Source organism: Pseudonaja textilis, chromosome 1, assembly GCF_049901715.1.
Source record: "Pseudonaja textilis isolate UNSWEBS1 chromosome 1, rPseTex1.2, whole genome shotgun sequence".
In the NCBI taxonomy this organism is placed as follows: Eukaryota; Metazoa; Chordata; class Lepidosauria; order Squamata; family Elapidae; genus Pseudonaja; species Pseudonaja textilis.
Genome location: NC_141990.1, coordinates 109,996,257 through 110,016,186, shown reverse-complemented (window position 1 = coordinate 110,016,186; position 19,930 = coordinate 109,996,257). Strand labels below are relative to the sequence as shown.

The following is a 19,930-nucleotide window of genomic DNA, read 5'->3' as shown; positions in this document are numbered from 1 at the left end:
AACAGAATACTGTAGAGCCTCCCTCAGCTAGTTTATTTTGCCTTAGGCCCTGTTGTTTCCCTCATACAGAACTCAAACAGGTGCATCTCAAAGGTGCTTTTTCAGGAGGCAACTGACTTTGTTTTTTTTCTTTGAAGACGTTTCACTTCTCATCCAAGACGCTTCTGCAGGCGCTTCCAAGATGATTTTCACCTCTGGCTGGATGGTGGGGAATGGTAGGATTTTATATTCCATGCAGACGGCTGGACATTTGCATCCTTTTATTTAGAGGGTCATTGAAGCACTTGGAGATTTATCTGTGTCCTCAGACTACAGGAACCATTTGCACTCCTCCAGGTGATCTTGAGGACACAGATAAACTTCCAAGTGCTTCCACCAACTTCTAAAACAGGGATCCTCAAACTTGACAGCTTTAAGACTTATGGACTTCAACTCCCAGAATTTCTCCTCCAGTCATGTTAGCTCAGGAATTCTGGGAGTTGAAGTCCACAAGTCTTAAACTTGCCAAGTTTGAAGACCCTTGTTCTAAAGGGATGCAAATGACCAGCTGTCTGCAAAGAATATAAATCCTTCCATTCCCCACCATCCTGTCAGAGCTGTGTTGAAAGGTATCAAAATGCCTTTCTTTTGAGGATTTGATTTTCCCACTGGGAGAGCTCCGGCACAAGGATGTGGACAACTGCTTGAAAGCTGGATCTTTTTATTTTTCAGGAAGGCGTGGAACAGCGAGAAGTCTGTGTTCCTGGGCTAGCTGGCTTCTTATGGTAAGTCCCTGGTTTTTTATACCCTTTTCTCCCTTTGTAAGTTGATTTTGTGTGTTTGTATTTGTGCCTTCTTCTTCTTCTTTTTCTTCAGCGTTTGTCTCGCGCTCGGGCGAGGTCCGCTAATGTCCTTGAGTACTGCTTCCACACCTCTCTGTCTGCCACGTGTGTCGGGTCTGCCTTCGCGATCTCTAGATCGGCCTTGATCGTGTCCATCCAGCGTTGTTTAGGTCTACCAGCGGTCTCGCTCCTCCGACAGTCACCTTCATTACAGATTTGATGATGGATTCTTCCTTGGCGCGGCTCACGTGGCGAACCATCGTAGCCGGACTGCCTCATGACCGTGGGGATGGGCACGACGTTGAACCGTCTACGCACTTCTTCGTTCCTGACGCGATCGAGTAGGGTGAGGCCTACCGACCATCGGAGCATTCGCATCTCCATTATCTGGAGTCTGCTTTCGACTTCTTTGGTCGTCGGCCAGCACTCTGCGCCGTATATGGCCACGGGCGCACCACAGAGTTATAGATTTTCGCCTTCAGGCGCATCGGCATCTTCTTGTCACAGAGGACGCCCGTGACGGACTTCCATTTGCCCCACGCTGCATTGATCCTGGCTGCCACCTCAGTTTGTAGTAGGCCTTCTTCCCCAAGAGTAGTTCCCAGGTACTTGAAGGTGGAGGCGCGCGGTAGCTCCTGCCCGTTCACTTGGATGGAGCCTGTCATTTCATTGTCAGTGGTCAGGTATTCGGACTTCTTTAGGTTCAGCCGAGCCCGAACTGCTCGAGGCGGTCGTGCCACTGTTGGACTCGGTGCTCTAGTTCAGCCTTGCACAGGTTGGCCAGGAACACATCATCGGCGTAGAGCAGCGTCCATGGGGCGGGCGTGTACAGGTCGTGTGTAATTGTGTCCATCACCAGAATGAACAGCAGTGGTGAGAGAGCAGAGCCCTGGTGTACGCCGACGGTAATATTAAACTCCTCTGATATCCCAGCTGCCGCCTTTACACGGCTTTTGTGACATCTGTATAGGAGTTGGACCCATTGTACGAGCAGCTCAGGCACGCCGTGGTCTCGCAGTGCGTACCAGATGAGATCGTGCGGGACTCGGTCGAAGGCCTTTTCCAAGTCTAGGAAGGCGGTGTGGGCGGGATTTTCTTCTCTCTGTGAGCCTCCATCAGCATCCGCACACCGAAGATGGCGTCGGTGGTGCCGCAGTTCTTGATGAATCCAGCCTGGTTGACGCTGATGTCGACGGTGTCCCGAATGCGCTTATCAGGACGCGTTCAAAGATCTTCATAGTGTGTGACAGTAACCTGACCGGTCTGTAGTTGGAGCAGTCCGCTGGGCTGCCCTTTCCTTCCAGATCGGAACAGTGGTGCTGTGGTACCAGTCGTGTGGCACTTTTCCCGTGGAGACGATGTTGTTGAACAGCTCGCACAGCCACAATGCCGAGCCCGGTAGTGCCTTTTTCCAGAAGTCGGCAGGGATGTCGTCTGGTCCTGTTGCCTTACCGCTTTTCATGGCCTTGATGGCGTCGGCGACCTCGCTGGCATAAATGCCTGAGACTGGGCCTTCAACTGGGTCGCCTCGCGGGTTCGTGGGTGTGGAACTCCTCGGTGGAGATCTTCTCGGTATTGCCGCCACCTCTCCGCAGCGTCTCTGGGGTTGACGATCAAATTTCCCCTTTAGTCGTTGATCCCATGAAACTGGTCAATGTCCAGGGTCTTCCTGTGTCTGCTTTTGGCTAGGCAGTAGATCTCATTCTCGCCTTCTCGCGTGTTCAGCTTCTCGTAGATGTCATCGTAGTGGGAGCTTCTGGCTGTCGCTACTGCTTTCTTGGCTGCCTTTTTGGCCGCCTTGTATTCGCAGAGCTTCTCGCTGGTCTTGTCCTGAAGAAAGGCCTTGTAGAGCCGTTTCTTCAGGTGTACGGCATCTTGTACTTCCGGTGTCCAGAGCCATGTATCTCGTTCGATGCGTCTCCGTCCTGGCTTGGTGCAACCAAGCTGTTGGCAGCCGGCAGTGTGAACAGTGCTCTTCAGCATGGACCACGCTTCCTGTGGCCCGTCGACCATCTGCGGGAACTGCTCCGGTTTGATGAGGGTCCCGCCATCTTCTTCTGGTTCCACCACTTGATTCGTGGCTGGTCTGCATTTCTTTTGTCAATCCTGGTCTTGGGCTTGCTGATCCTGATCTTCGCCATCAGCGGCCTGTGCTGACTGCTTCGATTCGTGCAGGTACGCCTTGGCGTTGAGCACGTTTTAGCGGCTCTTCGTCGTGCGATGATGTAGTCGATCTGTGTGTGGTGGCTCCCGTTTCTGCTATGGTAGGTGAGGAGTTGAGATTCTCGCCTAATGAAGCAGGTATTCGTGATGGTCATATCATGGGAGTCGGCAAAGTCCAGGATCCTCTGGCCATTCTCATTCGTATCGCCTGTGCCGTGCCCACCGTGGCACTGGTGTCCGTTTTTGTCCCGCCCTACATGACCATTCAGGTCGCCCGTATTTGTGCCTAATGTTTCAAATCCTGTTTGAGTTTGGCTTTATTTCCGCCGGAGGGCAAACTCCGCGGGGTGGCCAGATTGTATTATTGGTTTTCTGTAATCTCTTTTAGCTTTAAGATAGTTTTTCGTATTTGTTCTGTGACAATCTCCTGTCTGTCCCTTTTGTAATTTTTATTTTGTGTATTTGTTTTGCTTATTTGGTATGTCCTTTGTAAGGGTTTTCTAAATTATCTTTTGTTTCCCTTTCCTATTTGTCTAGTTTTCTTAATTACTTAGGCTTTTGTCTATAGGGATTCTTTAATACTTTTTATTTGATTCCTTTTCCTATCTAAGTTTGTTTTCTGGCTGACTTGATGTTCCCCTTGGGCTTTTTTGTGACACTACTGCCTTCATGAAATTCCCTTTCCACAGCTGAAAAAGCTTTTTGGATGAGAAGTGAAACATTTTCAAATAAAAAAAACCAAAAGTCCAGTTGCCTCCTGAAAAAGCAACTTCGGGACAACCATGACCTGGATGACTGAGAATCTCTCCAAACAGGTGCATAAACATAGTATATATTGGACGCTAATGTATTTGCTTTTGTTAAGTACCCCAAATGACTTATTACTAAGTGGCATGCGTGAAGCCAAACACAATTCTCTTTGGACTACTTATGTAGTAAGCCACATGGTAAACTAGTATTTAAGAAGCTGCTGGAACTTTGGCAATGCAAAGGTTGCATTTGTAATGAGCAATAGGCCATTAGCATGAATGCATGAAATGCAATTTTGGATTAGAATTTCTTGAATTTGCTATATTGTACATTGCTGACATTGGGGATGCAGCTATATACCACTTGGAATCATATGATTGGAGTAGAATAAAAGCTCCCCAACCAACCATAGATATAAATCCAGACTCATGGAGAACTGTTGATCCAAAATGGCCTGTTATTTTTTTTTTCTGTTTGTATAGATTTCCTTCTGAATATAAATGAAGCAAGGCACTGCTAGAAGTAGAGAAACAGTTCTCCCATCTGGCAATGTTTGAAATGTTAACTATTGACTTGTGGACTATAGTATTCTAATTAAGTAGATTCATTTTGGGTTATGCAAATTGTGCCCCAGTTCTCTGCTCACATTGCAGTTTAGATCACTTAAAATGCTGCCCTGAATGCCCCCCAAAATACTCTTTTATTGGTTGAACTAAATTTGAATTCGAGAATGGCAGATAGACTGCTGCCTTCCTCATTCCAAAAGGCCTACCCTGTATAGTACTGACCTTCAGATACATATCCATGAGTTAGGCTTGTCATTGAATTAAGAAGATTTACTTCAGATGAGCAGATCTAGAGATACTTGCTTTGTTCAACACAGATAATGTTACGATTCTTAGGCAATTTGTAGCTCTTATTTTTGTATGAATATGAGTTTGTCTGTACACTAATACACATACATATGCATATGTACATCAGTGGTGGGATTCAAATTTTTTTACTACCTGTTCTGTGGGCGTGGCTTAGTGGGTGTGGCAAGGGAAGGTTATTGCAAAATCCCATTCCCTCCCCACCCCACCAACCTGCTTTCCAGCTCTGTTCTCCTGTGCAGGGCAACAAAAGAAGACCCAGCCAATGGGTCTCCAGCTGGGACTCTGGAGGCAGAGAAGAGATGGGAGCGGGGCCAGACAGAGGTGATATTTGCTGGTTCTCCGAACTACTCAAAATTTCCGCTACCAGTTCTCCAGAACTGGTCAGAACTTGCTGAATATCACCTCTGACTTACATACTACCAAAGGAGGAAAAATACCTTTATATGGTTCAAGTGGGTTAATCATTCAAATCAGAATTTTAAAAGTAGATTATTAGGTTGGGTTTGTTTGTTTTTTTACAAAACATGAGACTTGAATAACTAATGATCTGTGTGTCTTTCCCTGAAATTATACTGTTAAGATACTTTTTTACTACTGTATATTAGCAGTCTCTAGCGGGTCACTTTGTAACATACCAATAATAAAAAAAATTATTGTAAAATTGAATATTACATGTACATCTCAATTCATAATCATGGGCATTTCAAATACTATATTCTTAAATCCACTCTTTGGAAAAACTAGAAACACTTTTATAAGAGCAAGAGAGAAAGTGGTATAATTGCTGAATAAATAATCTCTTGCTTGTCAAAAGCTCTGGCTCCAGAAGGATGGTTTCCTTTAAGCTTCTTTTTCATTTTTAACTGGAAAGAACAAGAAAAAAATTAACTGGAAAGAACAAGCTAGCCTTAATTGTCCAATCATGTATCTGGTGTGAAGAAAACCAGATAAAATTGATATACCTTTCAAACAGACAAAATAGCCGTTGTATAGAATATATTTATAAAGATAAGCAAAACTAGAGAGAATCCTATGAGATTAAGCATTTTTTAAAACTAAAAACAAGTATGTCTTCAGATCCTTATAATGTTATAATATACTACTATTTACCAGAATTCTAGCAAGCATATGCAAAATCAATCAATTCAAAATATTCAGTGTCTCTTTGAACTATGCCATTCAATGAGTGAATAGGTAGTTTCCGGGAATAAATCATCCAAACTGAAAATGGTTTTAGTGTTCCAGCCAAGGATGTTTTATATGAAACATCCCCTCTGGAATACTGCAGCTTCTGAAATTCGCAGAAATGTTCCAAGAAAAAGTCAACTTGCTAATCTTTCCATTACCAATTAGTATTTCTGCAAATTACTTGAGTTTTCTAGCACACCAATTTTGCAATTAAAGGCAGGATCCCTCTAGAATCTAGAACTCCTGCCTGTTAGTATACACCTTATAGTATATAACTCTCAGGAGTAAACAATGTCACTCAACCTCAGATTTAAAAGGGACTAGACATTACTCTTTTGGAGTCATTATGTACTTGTGCCCTTTCTGTACAAAATTATTAAAATTTTCATTTTTATTAAATCAGGGTACTTTTTTCCACTGTCATTCTCAAATGTAAAAATAAACAAACCAGACACAGCATGCATCCATTTCAAAATAAGTCTGTTTATCGAAAGGTACTTTTATGTAGAGACAATAGTATAAAGAATAAAGAGGATTTTTTTTCAGAATTTATGGAATGATTGGGGAGATACTCAATTTCAAAGATTTTTTTAAACAAAATTTTTAGTGTACCAGTAAGGACACCTAACAAATATTTTTATTGCTATTTTAATTTCCAGCTTACAAGATGGAAAATAGATATTCACAGACGTTAAAAAGTCATCTTACCACGATTTCTTGATTGTTCATTTGTGTGCAGCATTTAGGCATACTATGACATATATTCTACTCAAGACTATACATAAAAAGTAACATTTTGTTTATCAAAAGTCCATTTTCATCATGAAATCAGACAAAAGTGCAAAATAGGTCTGTCCTTAACATGAACACAGAATATGATTTACAGTGTTTTGAGGAGTGACGAGTGTGGAAAATTCCAACTGAAGAGTACACCAGTCCCATTTGTCTGCTGGTTCTCAAATCTTTTACATTACATTGCAGCAAATAATAGGCCTTAGGGGCTACCAGTGGGCATTAAGAGTTCAATTACAGGGGCATTCTAGGTGTGCCATTATGTGTGACCCTTTTATTCTTCTGTACTTGGTTCTGATTCTTTTGAGTTTTGACTGCTTTCATTCTCACTTCAAACACTTCATGTATGGCCTTGCGGAAACAGTGGAAATTGTAGTCTATTAGTCCTAAGGAAAAAGAAAACATATGTGAATCTGTCCATCTGAAAACCAAGAGGAGACGTGCTGAGTGTCTCACCTCCTGCAAAGTTTCATGGATTGTAGAGCCACACAGCAGCTATTTCAATGCTAGTCCTCAAACTCTGCAATATTCTCATCACAAATATATGTCTGGCTCTTTCCCTCCTTGCATTTCCTAAAGGTCTGAAAATGGTTTTGTTCAGGTGTGCTTTTTCGCTTGGAGAATGGAGCAACTATTTTTGGTTATTATGTTATTATTCTACTGTTTTTGTTTTGTTTTTGCTCCTTTGAGCTCTTGCCCAAAGTCATCATTATTTACAATATTTATAATTTCCTCAAAGTAAAACATGAAAAACAAAATGGTTTTTCCATACTGCAACCAGCATTCTCCCTCCTTTTTTCTCTATTCAGGTTGCCAGATTAAAAAACCCTTAAAACTTGAAAGTTCACAAAAAACTTACCCATTAGATCTAATTTAGTGTTATTTAAATGGGTTTTAATCACCAGCCAGTACTATTGTTTATTTATCAAAAGAAAAAAAAAATATCCCGGGCCCATGATTTAAAGTATGTATGACACATGTAGAGAAAGAAAAGGAATTTTTTTTTAATTGAGAAACTATTTTCCAGAAGCTTTGGAGGAAACTAACAACAAAGAAAGAAAGAACAAAGCTTTGGACAGGATCCCAAAACGTACTTTGTATATATCCAGTGGTATTTTTTTCTTGAAAGAACAGATTCCTGTGCAATTTTGAAACTTCTTGTAAGTGTAAGAGTTTGCTGAAACATGTATTATGATTCCCGGTTCTAAAATATGTGTGATTAATGTAATTTTCTATTCACTGGCCAATAAAAAGGAGTAAACTTGTTTGTTTACTTATTAATTTCTATCTCACAAATCCTTCACAAGCTCAAAGCAGTGGATGTTGCATTTTTTTTCCAATTTTACCCATAACAGTAAGTACTCTGGGCTGAAAATGTGTAGGTGGCCCAAAGTCACCAATTAGTTTCTATGACTGTGAGTCAGTGGTAGTATTTTACCGTTTTGGTCCAATTCTGATGTACCAGTAGCACCGAAGATCAGCTGGCAGAAAACAGGTTCACTATGAGTCTCTCTGACATTCTGCAATTGGGCCCACCGCCCCTGCTCCTAGGTCCTAGGTCCAACCCCCAGCTCAGGCAAGAAAACTGAGGATGCCAAACTCTGAGTAGAAATCCTGGGAAAGGTGTCAGAATAATACTTAGAAGGGACCTTGGGGTGAATCCTATACCATTTCAGAGAAATGGCTGTCCAGTCTTTTCTTAAAAACTTCCAGTGATTGAGCACCCAGAACTTCTGGAGACAGGCAGTTCCACTGGTTAATTGTTCTCACTCACAGGAAGTTTCTCCATAGTTTTAGGTTGCTTCTCTCTGTTCAGTTTCCATCCATTGCTTCTTGTTTGCATTCTGCTTCGTTGGAAAATACACTGCCCCCTTTCTTTGTGGCAGCCCCTTAAAAGCCTACTGCCTATCACACTCTTGAGTAAAGCATGTGAGCCATTTCCTCTTTTCAGTGGTCCATGAAAATACATCTATTGTATGCAGATAATAAAGTCAAAAAAGGTGAACAACATTTTTACAGAACTATAGATAAGTTGAGGCTGGGTGACAAGGAATGGCTGGGAGGGGAGAGGCCAGGTGAGGCACCCCTTGATGCGAGTGACATTTGAGTTGGCCATGCCCACCCAGTCACATGACCACTAAGCCACACCCACCCAGTCACATGGCAAGCCACACCCTCCAAATAAGCCACACCCACAGAACGGTAATAAAAAAATTTGAATTCCACCGATTCTAACATAGAATGCTGAAATTCATTCCATTCTTCAACCCATTTCCAACAATATCTCAATGCTTTCATTTACTAAACAGTTACACATTTTTTGGTATTTTGATTTTTATAGGATGCTGGCTGGAATCATGTTAGCTGGGGAGTTCTGGGAGTTGGAAGTCCATATATCTTAAAGTTGCCAAGGTTGAGAAACATTGTGTTTGACTGTAGGATCAAGACAGGGGAACATTTTCTTTCAAAGGAAAACAAGATTGTAATAGGTTTAGGCAAAAATGTTGAATACCTTTTCTCTCAAAGCTTTCTTCTCTGACAAAGCAGACTAGTGCAAGGAACTTTGTCACTTCTTTTAGGTAAAGGACTGTGGCATTGTTCAATTTTATAATTGCTGTTGATTCTTTATCATAAGGTGTTCCGGCACCATCTTTTTTGAGCCTTAATAGCAAAGGATTGTGAAAGAAGAGAAATACAGAATTAATTTGTTATGATCTAGAAGCTGTATTCTTCTTATAGCATTATTTAAATATAAATTACATATTATGTGCTTAGAACATATCCAAATATAATCTACTGAATTATAAAATAGATGTGATAATATTGGTGAAGATAACCACAGTAAATTAAAAGAGTTCATATTAAATAACAATGAAATCTAATATGATACATAAAAGCATTACTAACATGCTGTAATGTTAATTTTTTAAAATCCACAAAAAATCTTAATACTAAGAATTGAAAATATACAGAATACAAAATAGTGTAAGAAAACATTAAAATTAATCTACAATAATAAATATACAGTATATAAAATGGGAATAGTTCTCATTTAATCTATTTCAGCATTCCCCACTCCCTTCATTACCAGATTCTCATCACGTCTAAAACTATTTTTCCATTTTAAGGATGAATTATTGGGAAATAAAACTAGCCTTATTCTCGTATTCTCTTATTATTATTTTTTTCCATTTCTTCCCACTCCAGGCAGCACACTTCAAAGTTCATAGCAAGGATCACTCTGATCCTAATATGTTTCTGTGTCTATATGTACATGTACTTAAAAACACAATATGACTGCTTGATTCTCATTGGTATTTTCAAGATAACTTACACTATTTTCCCCAGCTTTGACAAAGATCAAATTGCATATCAGTATTTGCAAATGTTAGTTTTTTCATTACAAATGCATTGCCATGTGACGATTATACAGTACATTAACTGCAAACAAGCATAAATGATAGCAAAAACACTTCAACTTACCCATAGATGGAGGAGATGTCAATGACAACATCTATCATATCACAGCTGAGCTCGTAAGTTTGCATGTCCACAGGGGTACTATCAGTAGCAATATAAATTTTACTTACTACATCAAAGAGAAATGCTTTCTCAATTCCGGAATTCTACAAGGGAACATAGATTTTGTTACGAAGAACCAAGATAGATAGATAGATAGATAGATAGATAGATAGATAGATAGATAGATAGATAGATAGATATATGACTTTGTGCTTCTTGGAGTAATGTGAGCTGCTGCTTCCTTTTAACTGCCAGTTTTAATTTTAATTTTAATTTTAACTGGCAGTTAAAAGGAAGAAGCAGTTGCAAGCTCACATTACTCCAAGAAGCACAAAGCTGAAGACACAAGCCTGAAGATGACAAATGAGATTTCGTCGAAACGTTGCCAAAATACTTCCAATTTTACATGGGAGAAAACCCGAATAACCAAAGATCCACATACAAATACCCGCGAAAACCTCAGAAATATAAATATGTATATGTATGTATATATATATATATATATATATATATATATATATATATATATATAAATATAAATATATATATGATGTTCAATATAACAATATAATATATTGAACATAATATACACACACACATACAATTATATCAATCCTCTTCTCTCCCACACTCAGTCTCTCTACGTTACATAATACCGTATAATATAGCTGCCCAGAGATGCTGAAAGTCAGGATATAAATTTAAAGAATAATTATAAAATAATACATTGCACAACAGAAATAACTTTTCCAGAACTCTAGGACTGTTTTCTGTCAATCTTCATATTCAGTTGTAATACTGAGATAGCACTAGTTGCCTTTCTTGATGACCTTTGGTGGGATCAGAATGGGAGTAGTACACTGTCCTGGCCTTCTTCAATCTCTTAGCAACCTTTGATATCATTGATCATGATGTGTTTCTGGATTGGCATGGTGCATGGCATGGTGTTCCCATGGTTCTTTGTCCCGGGCTGGCTCTAGGTAGTATTGGAGAAAGATTGGGCCCAAGGCCCCTGCTTTGTGGATTCCTCTGGGCTTTAATCTCTTAGCACTTCTATTTTGAATCTGTATGAAGCTGCTGGGGAGATTATCTGCCAGCACATCTCTGTGACCTGTGTAGCTCAATTATACCTCTCAGCCGCAGGCCAATAGAGTAATGCAATCGAGATTCTTCCCTAACATCTGGAAGCTGTGGGGTCTGAACGAGAGAAAAAACAGGCTTCAGCTGAACTCTGGCAAGACTAAGTAGTGGGTTTTGAGATCCTTCCACTTCTGAAGATTTTCCATCCTATCTTGGAAGGCAATGTTTCATACAGAATCTCATAATGGCTTAAATAATAGCAATATTTTTCAAAACATTAAAAAAATAAAATGTCCTTTTGCAATAAATATGAAAAACATAGGAAATACATGCACAAACATATTTACCGAGACAAAAATGTTAAGCAGATTTTCCAAAGTTGGGAGTTGTGGAATTAATTTCTGAACCACTTTGCTGAATGCTTCAAATATAGAATGATCATATATACTTGTCAAATAAAAGCTGAAAAAAGAAACATAATATGTTCATTTGAAGTAAACATCTGTGAAGATTATAATTAAAAATACAAAAAGATGCTGAAAAAAATAACTTAATATTCTATGTTATGGCTTGTTTTATGAGTCATACAGAATATATTGATGGAAAGCAAAGTAGAAACTGAATGAAGGGTAAAAAACAGCATTGGATTAAAAATATCTTTCAAAATTGTGACTTGATCTCACAATTTTCAAGGAATTTATTTTCAACAGATAGTGGACTAATGGTAACGTGGTTCATGTACTGTCTCATTGGGTTTATAGAAGTGGTGTTTGTTTCTTCATTCATGACTCATAACTTCGGTTGCCGAATGAATGGTTGACTATGTACAAAGTTCATTATCATACAAAGTCAAATAAAATGTTCTGTTGTATCATTTAATCCAGGGGTCCCCAACCACCGGGCCGCGGACCGTATGGTACCGGTCCGTGGAACATTTCCTACCGGGCTGAGAATGACTGGAATACTTGCCTCAGGGGTGGGATGCTACTGATTCTGCCTGGCTCTAGAGAACTGGTAGCTCTGAAGAGCAGCAGACATTGAACCGGTTCTATGTCTGCTGCTGTTTGGCCCACCCGGGCTCTTATCTGTCCTTTATTTCCTGCTTTTTCAACCTCAGCTGCTTTGCTTTTCAAACGCTGTGCATCTGCACGCAGCACTTTTCAGCTGTACGGGCAGCACAGCTTAAGGTTTTTTACATGCGCGCATGCAAAACATACTCACTGAACCGGTAGTAACACCGATTGAATCTCACCCTGCTTGCCTGTTAATTTAAAAAGTTAATTTTAATGTTTTAAGCATGGCTACATCAGCAAATATTTATTCTATTTGATCATGAAATACTGTAAAATTAAGCTTACTAAGACATTTCCCACGTTTGACCCTATGGCGCTTCTTTTAATATTACTTGCAGTTTCCTTTTTCTCCCCAGGAAACTCCAGCCATTGGACTGCTTTTCTCACCTCAAGTGGATTTTTTCTAGTCCAGCATCTGCAAGATCATCATTAGCCCGCTGATGAATGTCTCTTTGTGTTTCAATCTTGTGATCATCAGACAAACCATCTACTTTGTGAATAAATATTTCAAAGTTTATATCTGGATTTACTTTATATGCTCTTGTCACAGTAAGGTGCAACCTAGCTAATGCTTCCATGTAGTCATCCTAAAAAAAGAATTGGATAAAAACACATGACTTAAAATTTCAACCTGAATTCTTTTGAGTCAAAAAGCATTATATGAAACTCCCATTCCATTAAAATTGTATTTCATTAATAAAGTAGAAGACGGAATCCCAAAGGTACTTTTGCAAGAGGCAACTGGACTTTCTGGTCTCTCAAGAGCTAAAGAAGCTTCTTGGATGAGAAGGGAAATGTCTTCAAAGAAAAACCAGAAAGTCCAGTTGCCTCTTGAAAAAGGACCTTTGGGACAACCATGACTTAGATGACTGAGAATCTCCATAGACATTTAGAAGATGGAATATTTCAACTAGTTATTAATCATTAACTCTCTCTCTTCTATTTAAAGATTACAAGCACCTTAAGACTACTTAATCCAGTATTCTAGTCCCACAATGGCCAACACTTCTGCTGTTATTCTTTTGCAGCTGTTGCTAAGATACTCCACATTTGACATGATATATAGACATCATCAGTAATAATCACCAAAAGCTTTAACCTTCCTCATTTCCCTCATTTAAGCATTTCTTTGACATGTTGATTTGTCATTATATACTGTATATATTTGTTACACTTATATCACACCTTTCCTCAAAATTCTTGAGCTGATATACTTAACAGTCCTGTTTTTTCTCCCCAAAACAATCTGTAAAGTTGGCCACACAGATGCACTGTGGGAGAATGGATGAGGAGCTGACTATGGATTTGAATTTGGAGGACTTTAGGCACTCTACCACACTAGCACAAACATAATCCATAATTATGGATTATATGTACATGTAGTCCTCGCTTTATGGCCACATTTGAGACCAGAATTTTGCTTGTTAAGTAAGATTGATATGAGTCACACCAAATTTTATTACCTTTTTGTCAAGTAAATCACTGCAGTTGTTAAGTGAGTTGTGTGGTTATTAAGTGAACCCAGCTTCCCACATTGACTTTGTCGGAAGCCAAAAGGAACGTCACAAATGGTGATCACATGATCCTGGGACACCACAACCATCTTAAATACATGCTGGTTGCCACATGCCTGGATTTGATCATGTGACCATGTGCATGCTGCAATGGAAAATGTGAGGACTGGTCATAAAACACATCTTTTCAGTGTCATTGTTTAGCAGCGGAAATTCTGTCCCAATTGTGGTTATAAGTTGAGGCTAGCTGTAATCATCTCTATGCTTATTGCAAGAAATGGGTAACTTTAGAAAATTCTGCAATCAAAGGAATTTGTGCAGTAGTTTCTAAATAAAAACAGAATGTACAGCAAAATCCAAATGAATCCCTTTTATGATAAAAGGCTTATTCCTCACACAAGGGTGAAAATTCTGGTTTCTATACAGTTGTACTAGTTGCAGATCTCACACTGCACTTCCCAGTTCCAATAACACTTAGGAAAAGGGTTTTAAAAGGTAGAGAATCCAGGATATGGAAAAAGAGTCCTATTGTAAAAAAGAAAAAAAAAGGCAACCTTTGCTTACAGTTCTGTAGAGTCACATTCTACTTAATTTTCTATCATCTATTCTATTCCTCTACTCTCAGGTGGTGGTCATTTGTGCAATGAACAAATGAAGATTTGAGAAGTCAAATTGGTCTAACATCATCTTCTTCTTACCTGAGAATCAATCACAAATATCAATGCTCCAGTGCCACGAAAAATCATTTCGTAGTCAAAAGTAGGATCAAAAAAATCAATTTGGCCGGGAAAGTCCCATATCTGAAAATTAACAAAGGAGCTGTTGGAAACATCTTCTCGGCAGATCTTGTTAGTGCTCTCCAGGAAAAGTGTTTCATTTGGTGACATTTTATGAAAAACAACTTTCTGAATGGAAGATTTCCCACTTCTTCTCAGTCCCATGAGCAGGATTCTTGGCTTAACTTCAGTACTAAAAGGATCATTGAAATCTACAACCAAATAAAAAAAATTTTTTTAGTTTATACTGTATCTAATGTACAAAACTATATCTTATATCCAAACCTGATTGCAATTTAAATTTAATATTTTAACTCTTTTTTGCAGTCTGGAGGATTCTCTCTTTTCTGGTGCCAAAAAGATCCACTTAAATGATCAATATTTATCTACATAATATTTTTCCAGCTATTTTTCTCTCTCTCCCTGCTAGTTTGAAAAAAAAACACACGTCTCACAAAATAAGCCAAAGTGTGGAAATAAATACAGATTACATTAATCAGAACTCCATATGTACATGCCTTACCATGTTCCTATCCCATAGATGTGCAAACTTTAATAAAGAAATTAAAAATTTACACACACACACACACTTGTCCCACCTTGGTTTTTTTTAATGTACAACTCATGGAAGCGAACCTTATCAATGCTCTCTTTAGAAACTAGATACCAAATCACAGGAATACATCTGATGAAGAACCTGGAAAAGTATACCAATTTCTGTGATATTTACATTCGAAATGTTCAAGTGCTTCTCAAAACACTATTATTAAAAACAATTTTTGCTTCAGTATATACTGCATGTCAACTATGTTACTTAATACAGCCTCTCTGAAACAAAGAGAAAAAAGTCTATTCATTCATATGAGAACAGACAAACCATAATAATTAGGCCTATACTGCACAAAACCTAACATTTGAAGCGGTTCTACCTATTCTCAGCAAAGGCAAAGAGAGTTTAAAAGGAAATATTCCATGTGTTCCTGGAAATGTTGTAAAACCTATCTTCTGTTTAAGCCCAAAGGTTTTGCTCTGCCAATCCATTAAAAAACAATTCTCTGTAAAAGTACCTATATAAGTGTATGTTGAGTGCCATCATTCCAATGCACTGGTTTTATTAAAACAAGAAAACAAAACCAACGGGATAACTGTCTGGGATACAGCTTGCAATATGGAGACTGACTTTCACAGCTGCAGAGGAACTCTGAACCGTTCTATGGCTCTTGCCTTTTATGGATCTGAAATGGGCCTTCCTTAAAAAAAAACTTCATGTCATTGTGATACATGCACTCTGTCTGCACACTGAATACCTGCACCATTATACAATTTTAAAAGTTTGCTCAAATACCATATATTTTTCTCCGAGTTGTGCTTAAGGTCTCAATCCCTTAACTTTTTTTTTTTGTATATGACACACACACAAAAGATCCATGTAATAAACTGAATGATCATCAATCTATGAATTCCATACTAGTGCTAGGACTTCTCATTATTGTTGTCAGTCAGATGCACATTTCTTTTCCTCTTCCCTCCCCCTTCTCTTCCTGTTCTTTCCCACAAAACACAGCTACAACTGACAATACTTGTGATCCTATATGTTCCCTCTTCAAACGCTCAGTCAATGCTCTCTCAAAGCAATTGGAAACAGAAAACCTAGAACCATATAATCTTTCACGAAATATCTCACCTTTTAGAGAGTTAGCTGGCTATAGTATTCATCTTTATATGTATTTTGGGAGCACAAGTGTTCTACAATTTATTTTTAAATGAAAGATGGGGTCATGTGTAAATACACCTTTTAACTGTAAGAAGTGTATGAAAACAAATATATAGATATGTTGTAGAAATGTAAAAGGCCATTTCTTTGCAATCACCTTGGAGATTTGGGGTATTGGTGTTGTGCGTGAAAATCTACAGTTAGCTGCCTATTTAGACTTAAGTCTTTTGTAATTGTGTGCTTTTTGTTCTTACTTCTAAAATATAGGTAAGGAACAAGAATTTATTTTTATTATTTTACACCCATTTTACTATTAACTACTTCTACAGCTGGTGAAGTAATTGTATCAAAGAGTTTGAACTGCACTTGAAAAACTACCAAATCCTAGTTCACTAAGGCAAATGCACACATTCTCAGCCTCCAGGCTTGGTGTTCCATCTACAATATTAACTAAAATTCCAAGATTTTTGTAAAATGTACCTTGCTAATGTTTGCAAAGTGTCTCTGCTCTGACATTCTGCAAGAAATAGGAATAAAAGCACATCTGCTAAAAAATAAAATCCAGTCCCAATATCAGGATTTATGAAAAATTTAGAACACATTCTAAGAAGTCAGGTCAGATTTCTCTGTAGATCACAATGCATGACACAAATATATATTTCAATCTAGCACACTCACATATTGGTACCTAGGCAAATCTTGCCTGCTGTCCAACCCATCTGAATGTTAGCATTATTCTATTCTCATATTAAAGGCCAACTATAAGCTACCCCAGCTCAAAGTCAAACTCTATTCAATTATTAAATTCCTTGCCAATTTCTCAAAAACCTATACCAATCTGCTCCTAAATGACTTCTATTTTCAGGTTTTTCATTTATTCCACATTTTTCACTTTCTTCCCTTACTTAATTCTAACTTTTATTTTTGCTCATGCATACATTTAAATTTCACTTTACAGCATCCTCATTCAATTGCTTCCCTATCCCCGAAATCCAGTCTCCTTGCTCTCGAACTTCAGTTCCTCATCAAAACGTTCTTTCTCTGTCAGTGTTGCCAGAGTTTGTGGCCATGAGAAAAAATATTAGGATCCCTATTAAGGAACAGAATTACTAAGGGAAAATCTTTGGATTTCTGCAGTCCAGATTTGGTAGTCCTGGCAAAACAATACTGTGTGTGACCAGCAAAGCTGAAGATAGAGGGCCAAGAAAATGAATGGCCAGGAAGCAATTTCTTTTCCATTTCTTCTTAAAATCCCAAACTAGGAACAATTGTTTTGTTTTACTGCATCTCCAATCCTTTCTCTTCTCCACAGCAGTAACAGGAAAGAAAAGGAGCAGTTTGGATTGTGGGAAATATTTCTAAGGAGCAGAGATGGAAAAACTGAGTTTCTTCTTGTCTTTGTCCAAGAATACAGGTGATCCCATTATTTCCTTTAACTATGTTACATACAAGAAATGATTCTACTATACTGCCAAAGGTGCATACTTTCTCTTAGAGGAGGATGGAACCAGGGCCTGTTTTGATCAAAAGGATCAGGAATTTAAAAGAATCAGACGCATCCTAAATATCAGGCTTTTTTTTTTTCTTGTAAAACCACACCAAGTTCCAATTTGCCCCCCCCCTTCCCCCCCCCCAAAAAAACCCCACACCTCACCCCAGTTTTTGGCCTTATCCATTCTGGTACTAAAAAAAGGTAATAATTTTTTTCCATCCTTGCTCTAAGAGAAAAGGCTGCGCCTAAGACTATGGCTTAAAAGGATTGTTGTAGGGAAAACTAGGCAGAGCAAGTTCCTGAACGAAAGGTGAATTACCAATTTAATTTTTAAAATAAATATTTTTCACCCTTCTCCTTTCGCCGTTTATCAGCTCCGATTTTTAAGACATTATCTCCCTCGCTGCCTGCGGTGAAGATTTAAGGACTAGTCTTTACTGACTCTTGAATACTGGAATCAACGGCGGGGATGGAAGGGAACCATCTTTGCTTTTCCCCCTCAAGCCAGCTGATTCCCCGTTGCTGCCCGCCCCCACCCGCCTTTTCCCCACAAGCGTTCACACGGCACATTGAACTGCAGAGGAGTAGCGAGTTAGCCCTTAACCTTCTACTGACCCAACCGCGATTCAGTAAACCACGAGTAAACGTGTGCCCAAAAAAGGGGGGGGGTTAAATGCTAGGGTGCAGTTTCCACCCACCCAAACGTTTCGAAGCTGGGAGGAGCCCAAGTTTAACTCCCAGCCGCCCCATCCTCCTCTCTCGGGGCGCGCTCTCAAAGGGGCGCACCTCCCGGGTGGGCTCTGCCCTCTTCCTCTCCCCTCCCCAAACAAAAGGCCTGGCAGCAAAGTCGCCCGAATAGGCTGCTCGCTCTTCCTTCGTCCTCCCTCCGTTGCAACCGCAGGAACTACTTACACGCCCCGTCCCCGCTTTTCTCGTGGTCGCCATCCGAGAAAGACTCACTCTCATCCCCATAGTCAGCTAGCCCGACAATCTCGTCCTCTTCTTCCTCCTCTTCTTCTTCCTCCTCCTCCTCCTCTTCCTCGTCTTTTTCCTCCTCCGCTTTTTCCTCCGCTCCTTCGTTCTCCTGCTGCTCCTTCAACTTCCCCGGCACCTCGCTCATCCTGATCCCGCCCCGGCTTCGTCCTCGCCAAGCACGTCTTTCCCCGCCGCGTCGCCCCTCCAGGTTGCCTCTCGGGGGAGGGGGAAACTCGAGGCTAAATTTTTGCCTTCCTTCCTTCTTCCTTTTTCTTTTTCCTTTCCTCCTCGGCGCAGTTGTCAAAGGAAAGTCAGCCGAGGCCCTGCAGTCCCTCCCAGAGGAGAGAAAACTGCGTGACTCAAGTCACCTGACAGACACACGCATATACACACACACACACTCGCTCATGGAGTAACATAATAGTTAGGCGCACAGAAGTGAGAACTGCAGGGAGGGGTGGCTGTCCAGGAGCGCACAGACTGTTTGTTGCTGCAGCTGGCGCTTGGGGGGTGGGGTGGGGGAATCGGTAGGTAAATATAAAAGGCTGCGCGGGGTCGACAGCGCCTCGAAATGGCCTCTCCCACCTTCCCTCTACTACTACGTATGTAGTAGTTTTATAGCAGTTAACTGGTTGAAGGGGGAAAAAAACTCTGCTTATGCTCAAAGGCAGTATAAAGTGAAAAGATTCGCTGCAAGAGGACTTTTCCCGACAGCTGAGGCACAGGTTGCCTGATTGTTTAATAAAAGACAAAAGAATGAAGCATTTACAGAGTGTATCCTTTGTTGTTTTATTGGCTTCCAAAGAGAGCAGTGGAAGAATAAGAGCCAATATCTGCAATGCTCTGTGTGTAGCCTTGATAGTAAAACTTACTAGTGAGTAAGCATGCATGTAGTCATACTACAAATGTCAGCGTTGCATAGAGTCAGCTTATCCAGGCTTCTGTTTTTTAAAGGACGTGAAGTTACGAATTTGCTTCCGTTTACACTCCCGTTGTGTTTATGTACCTTGCGCAACACGGACCAACTGCTGTTACATAGTACTACTCTGATCTGAATCACATGACAGCGATAGAAGAGGGAGCTGACCAGCTGCTTCACCCATAGGGATGCGGTTGGTTTTTGTTTTTCCTCCACAGTTTCCGACCTGATCCGGCTCGTTTCTTGAACTCCGCCTTTCTTTTCTTGCCTTGCCTT

At 39.9% G+C, this 19,930-nt stretch overlaps 1 protein-coding gene and 1 long non-coding RNA gene across 4 annotated transcripts; one reads left to right on the top strand and one right to left on the bottom strand.

Annotated features, from left to right (window-relative positions):
- Positions 1-54: 54 nt before the first annotated feature.
- Positions 55-12,781, top strand: LOC148127759 (uncharacterized). 2 transcript variants are annotated; one of them, XR_015739719.1, is made up of 5 exons: positions 55-608; positions 712-764; positions 3,674-3,799; positions 7,617-7,749; positions 12,621-12,781. It is a non-coding gene; the product is annotated as an uncharacterized LOC148127759 (long non-coding RNA). The 2 variants fall into 2 exon arrangements; XR_015739718.1 differs by having other exon boundaries at positions 55-764.
- On the bottom strand, positions 6,261-19,298 carry RRAGD (Ras related GTP binding D). 2 transcript variants are annotated; one of them, XM_026726736.2, is made up of 7 exons: positions 18,673-19,298; positions 14,477-14,766; positions 12,652-12,851; positions 11,539-11,653; positions 10,073-10,215; positions 9,102-9,250; positions 6,261-6,975 (listed from the first exon to the last, which is right to left on the bottom strand). In XM_026726736.2, exons 1-7 carry the CDS (start codon positions 18,878-18,880, stop codon positions 6,824-6,826), a joined length of 1,257 nt encoding a protein of 418 aa, XP_026582521.1. In that variant the 5' UTR covers positions 18,881-19,298; the 3' UTR covers positions 6,261-6,823. The 2 variants fall into 2 exon arrangements, with proteins under 2 accessions (XP_026582521.1, XP_026582522.1); XM_026726737.2 differs by having other exon boundaries at positions 18,721-19,174.
- Positions 19,299-19,930: the final 632 nt, after the last annotated feature.

Excerpts from the sequence above, each read along its gene's own strand:
- RRAGD (XM_026726736.2), bottom strand. The coding sequence starts at position 18,880 with ATGAGCGAGGTGCCGGGGAAGTTGAAGGAGCAGCAGGAGAACGAAGGA. Across the intron at positions 14,767-18,672 it reads GAAAAGCGGGGACGGGGCGT|ATTTCAATGATCCTTTTAGT; the intron begins GTAAGTAGTTCC and ends ATTTGGTTGTAG. Across the intron at positions 12,852-14,476 it reads TATTTGTGATTGATTCTCAG|GATGACTACATGGAAGCATT; the intron begins GTAAGAAGAAGA and ends TTCTTTTTTTAG.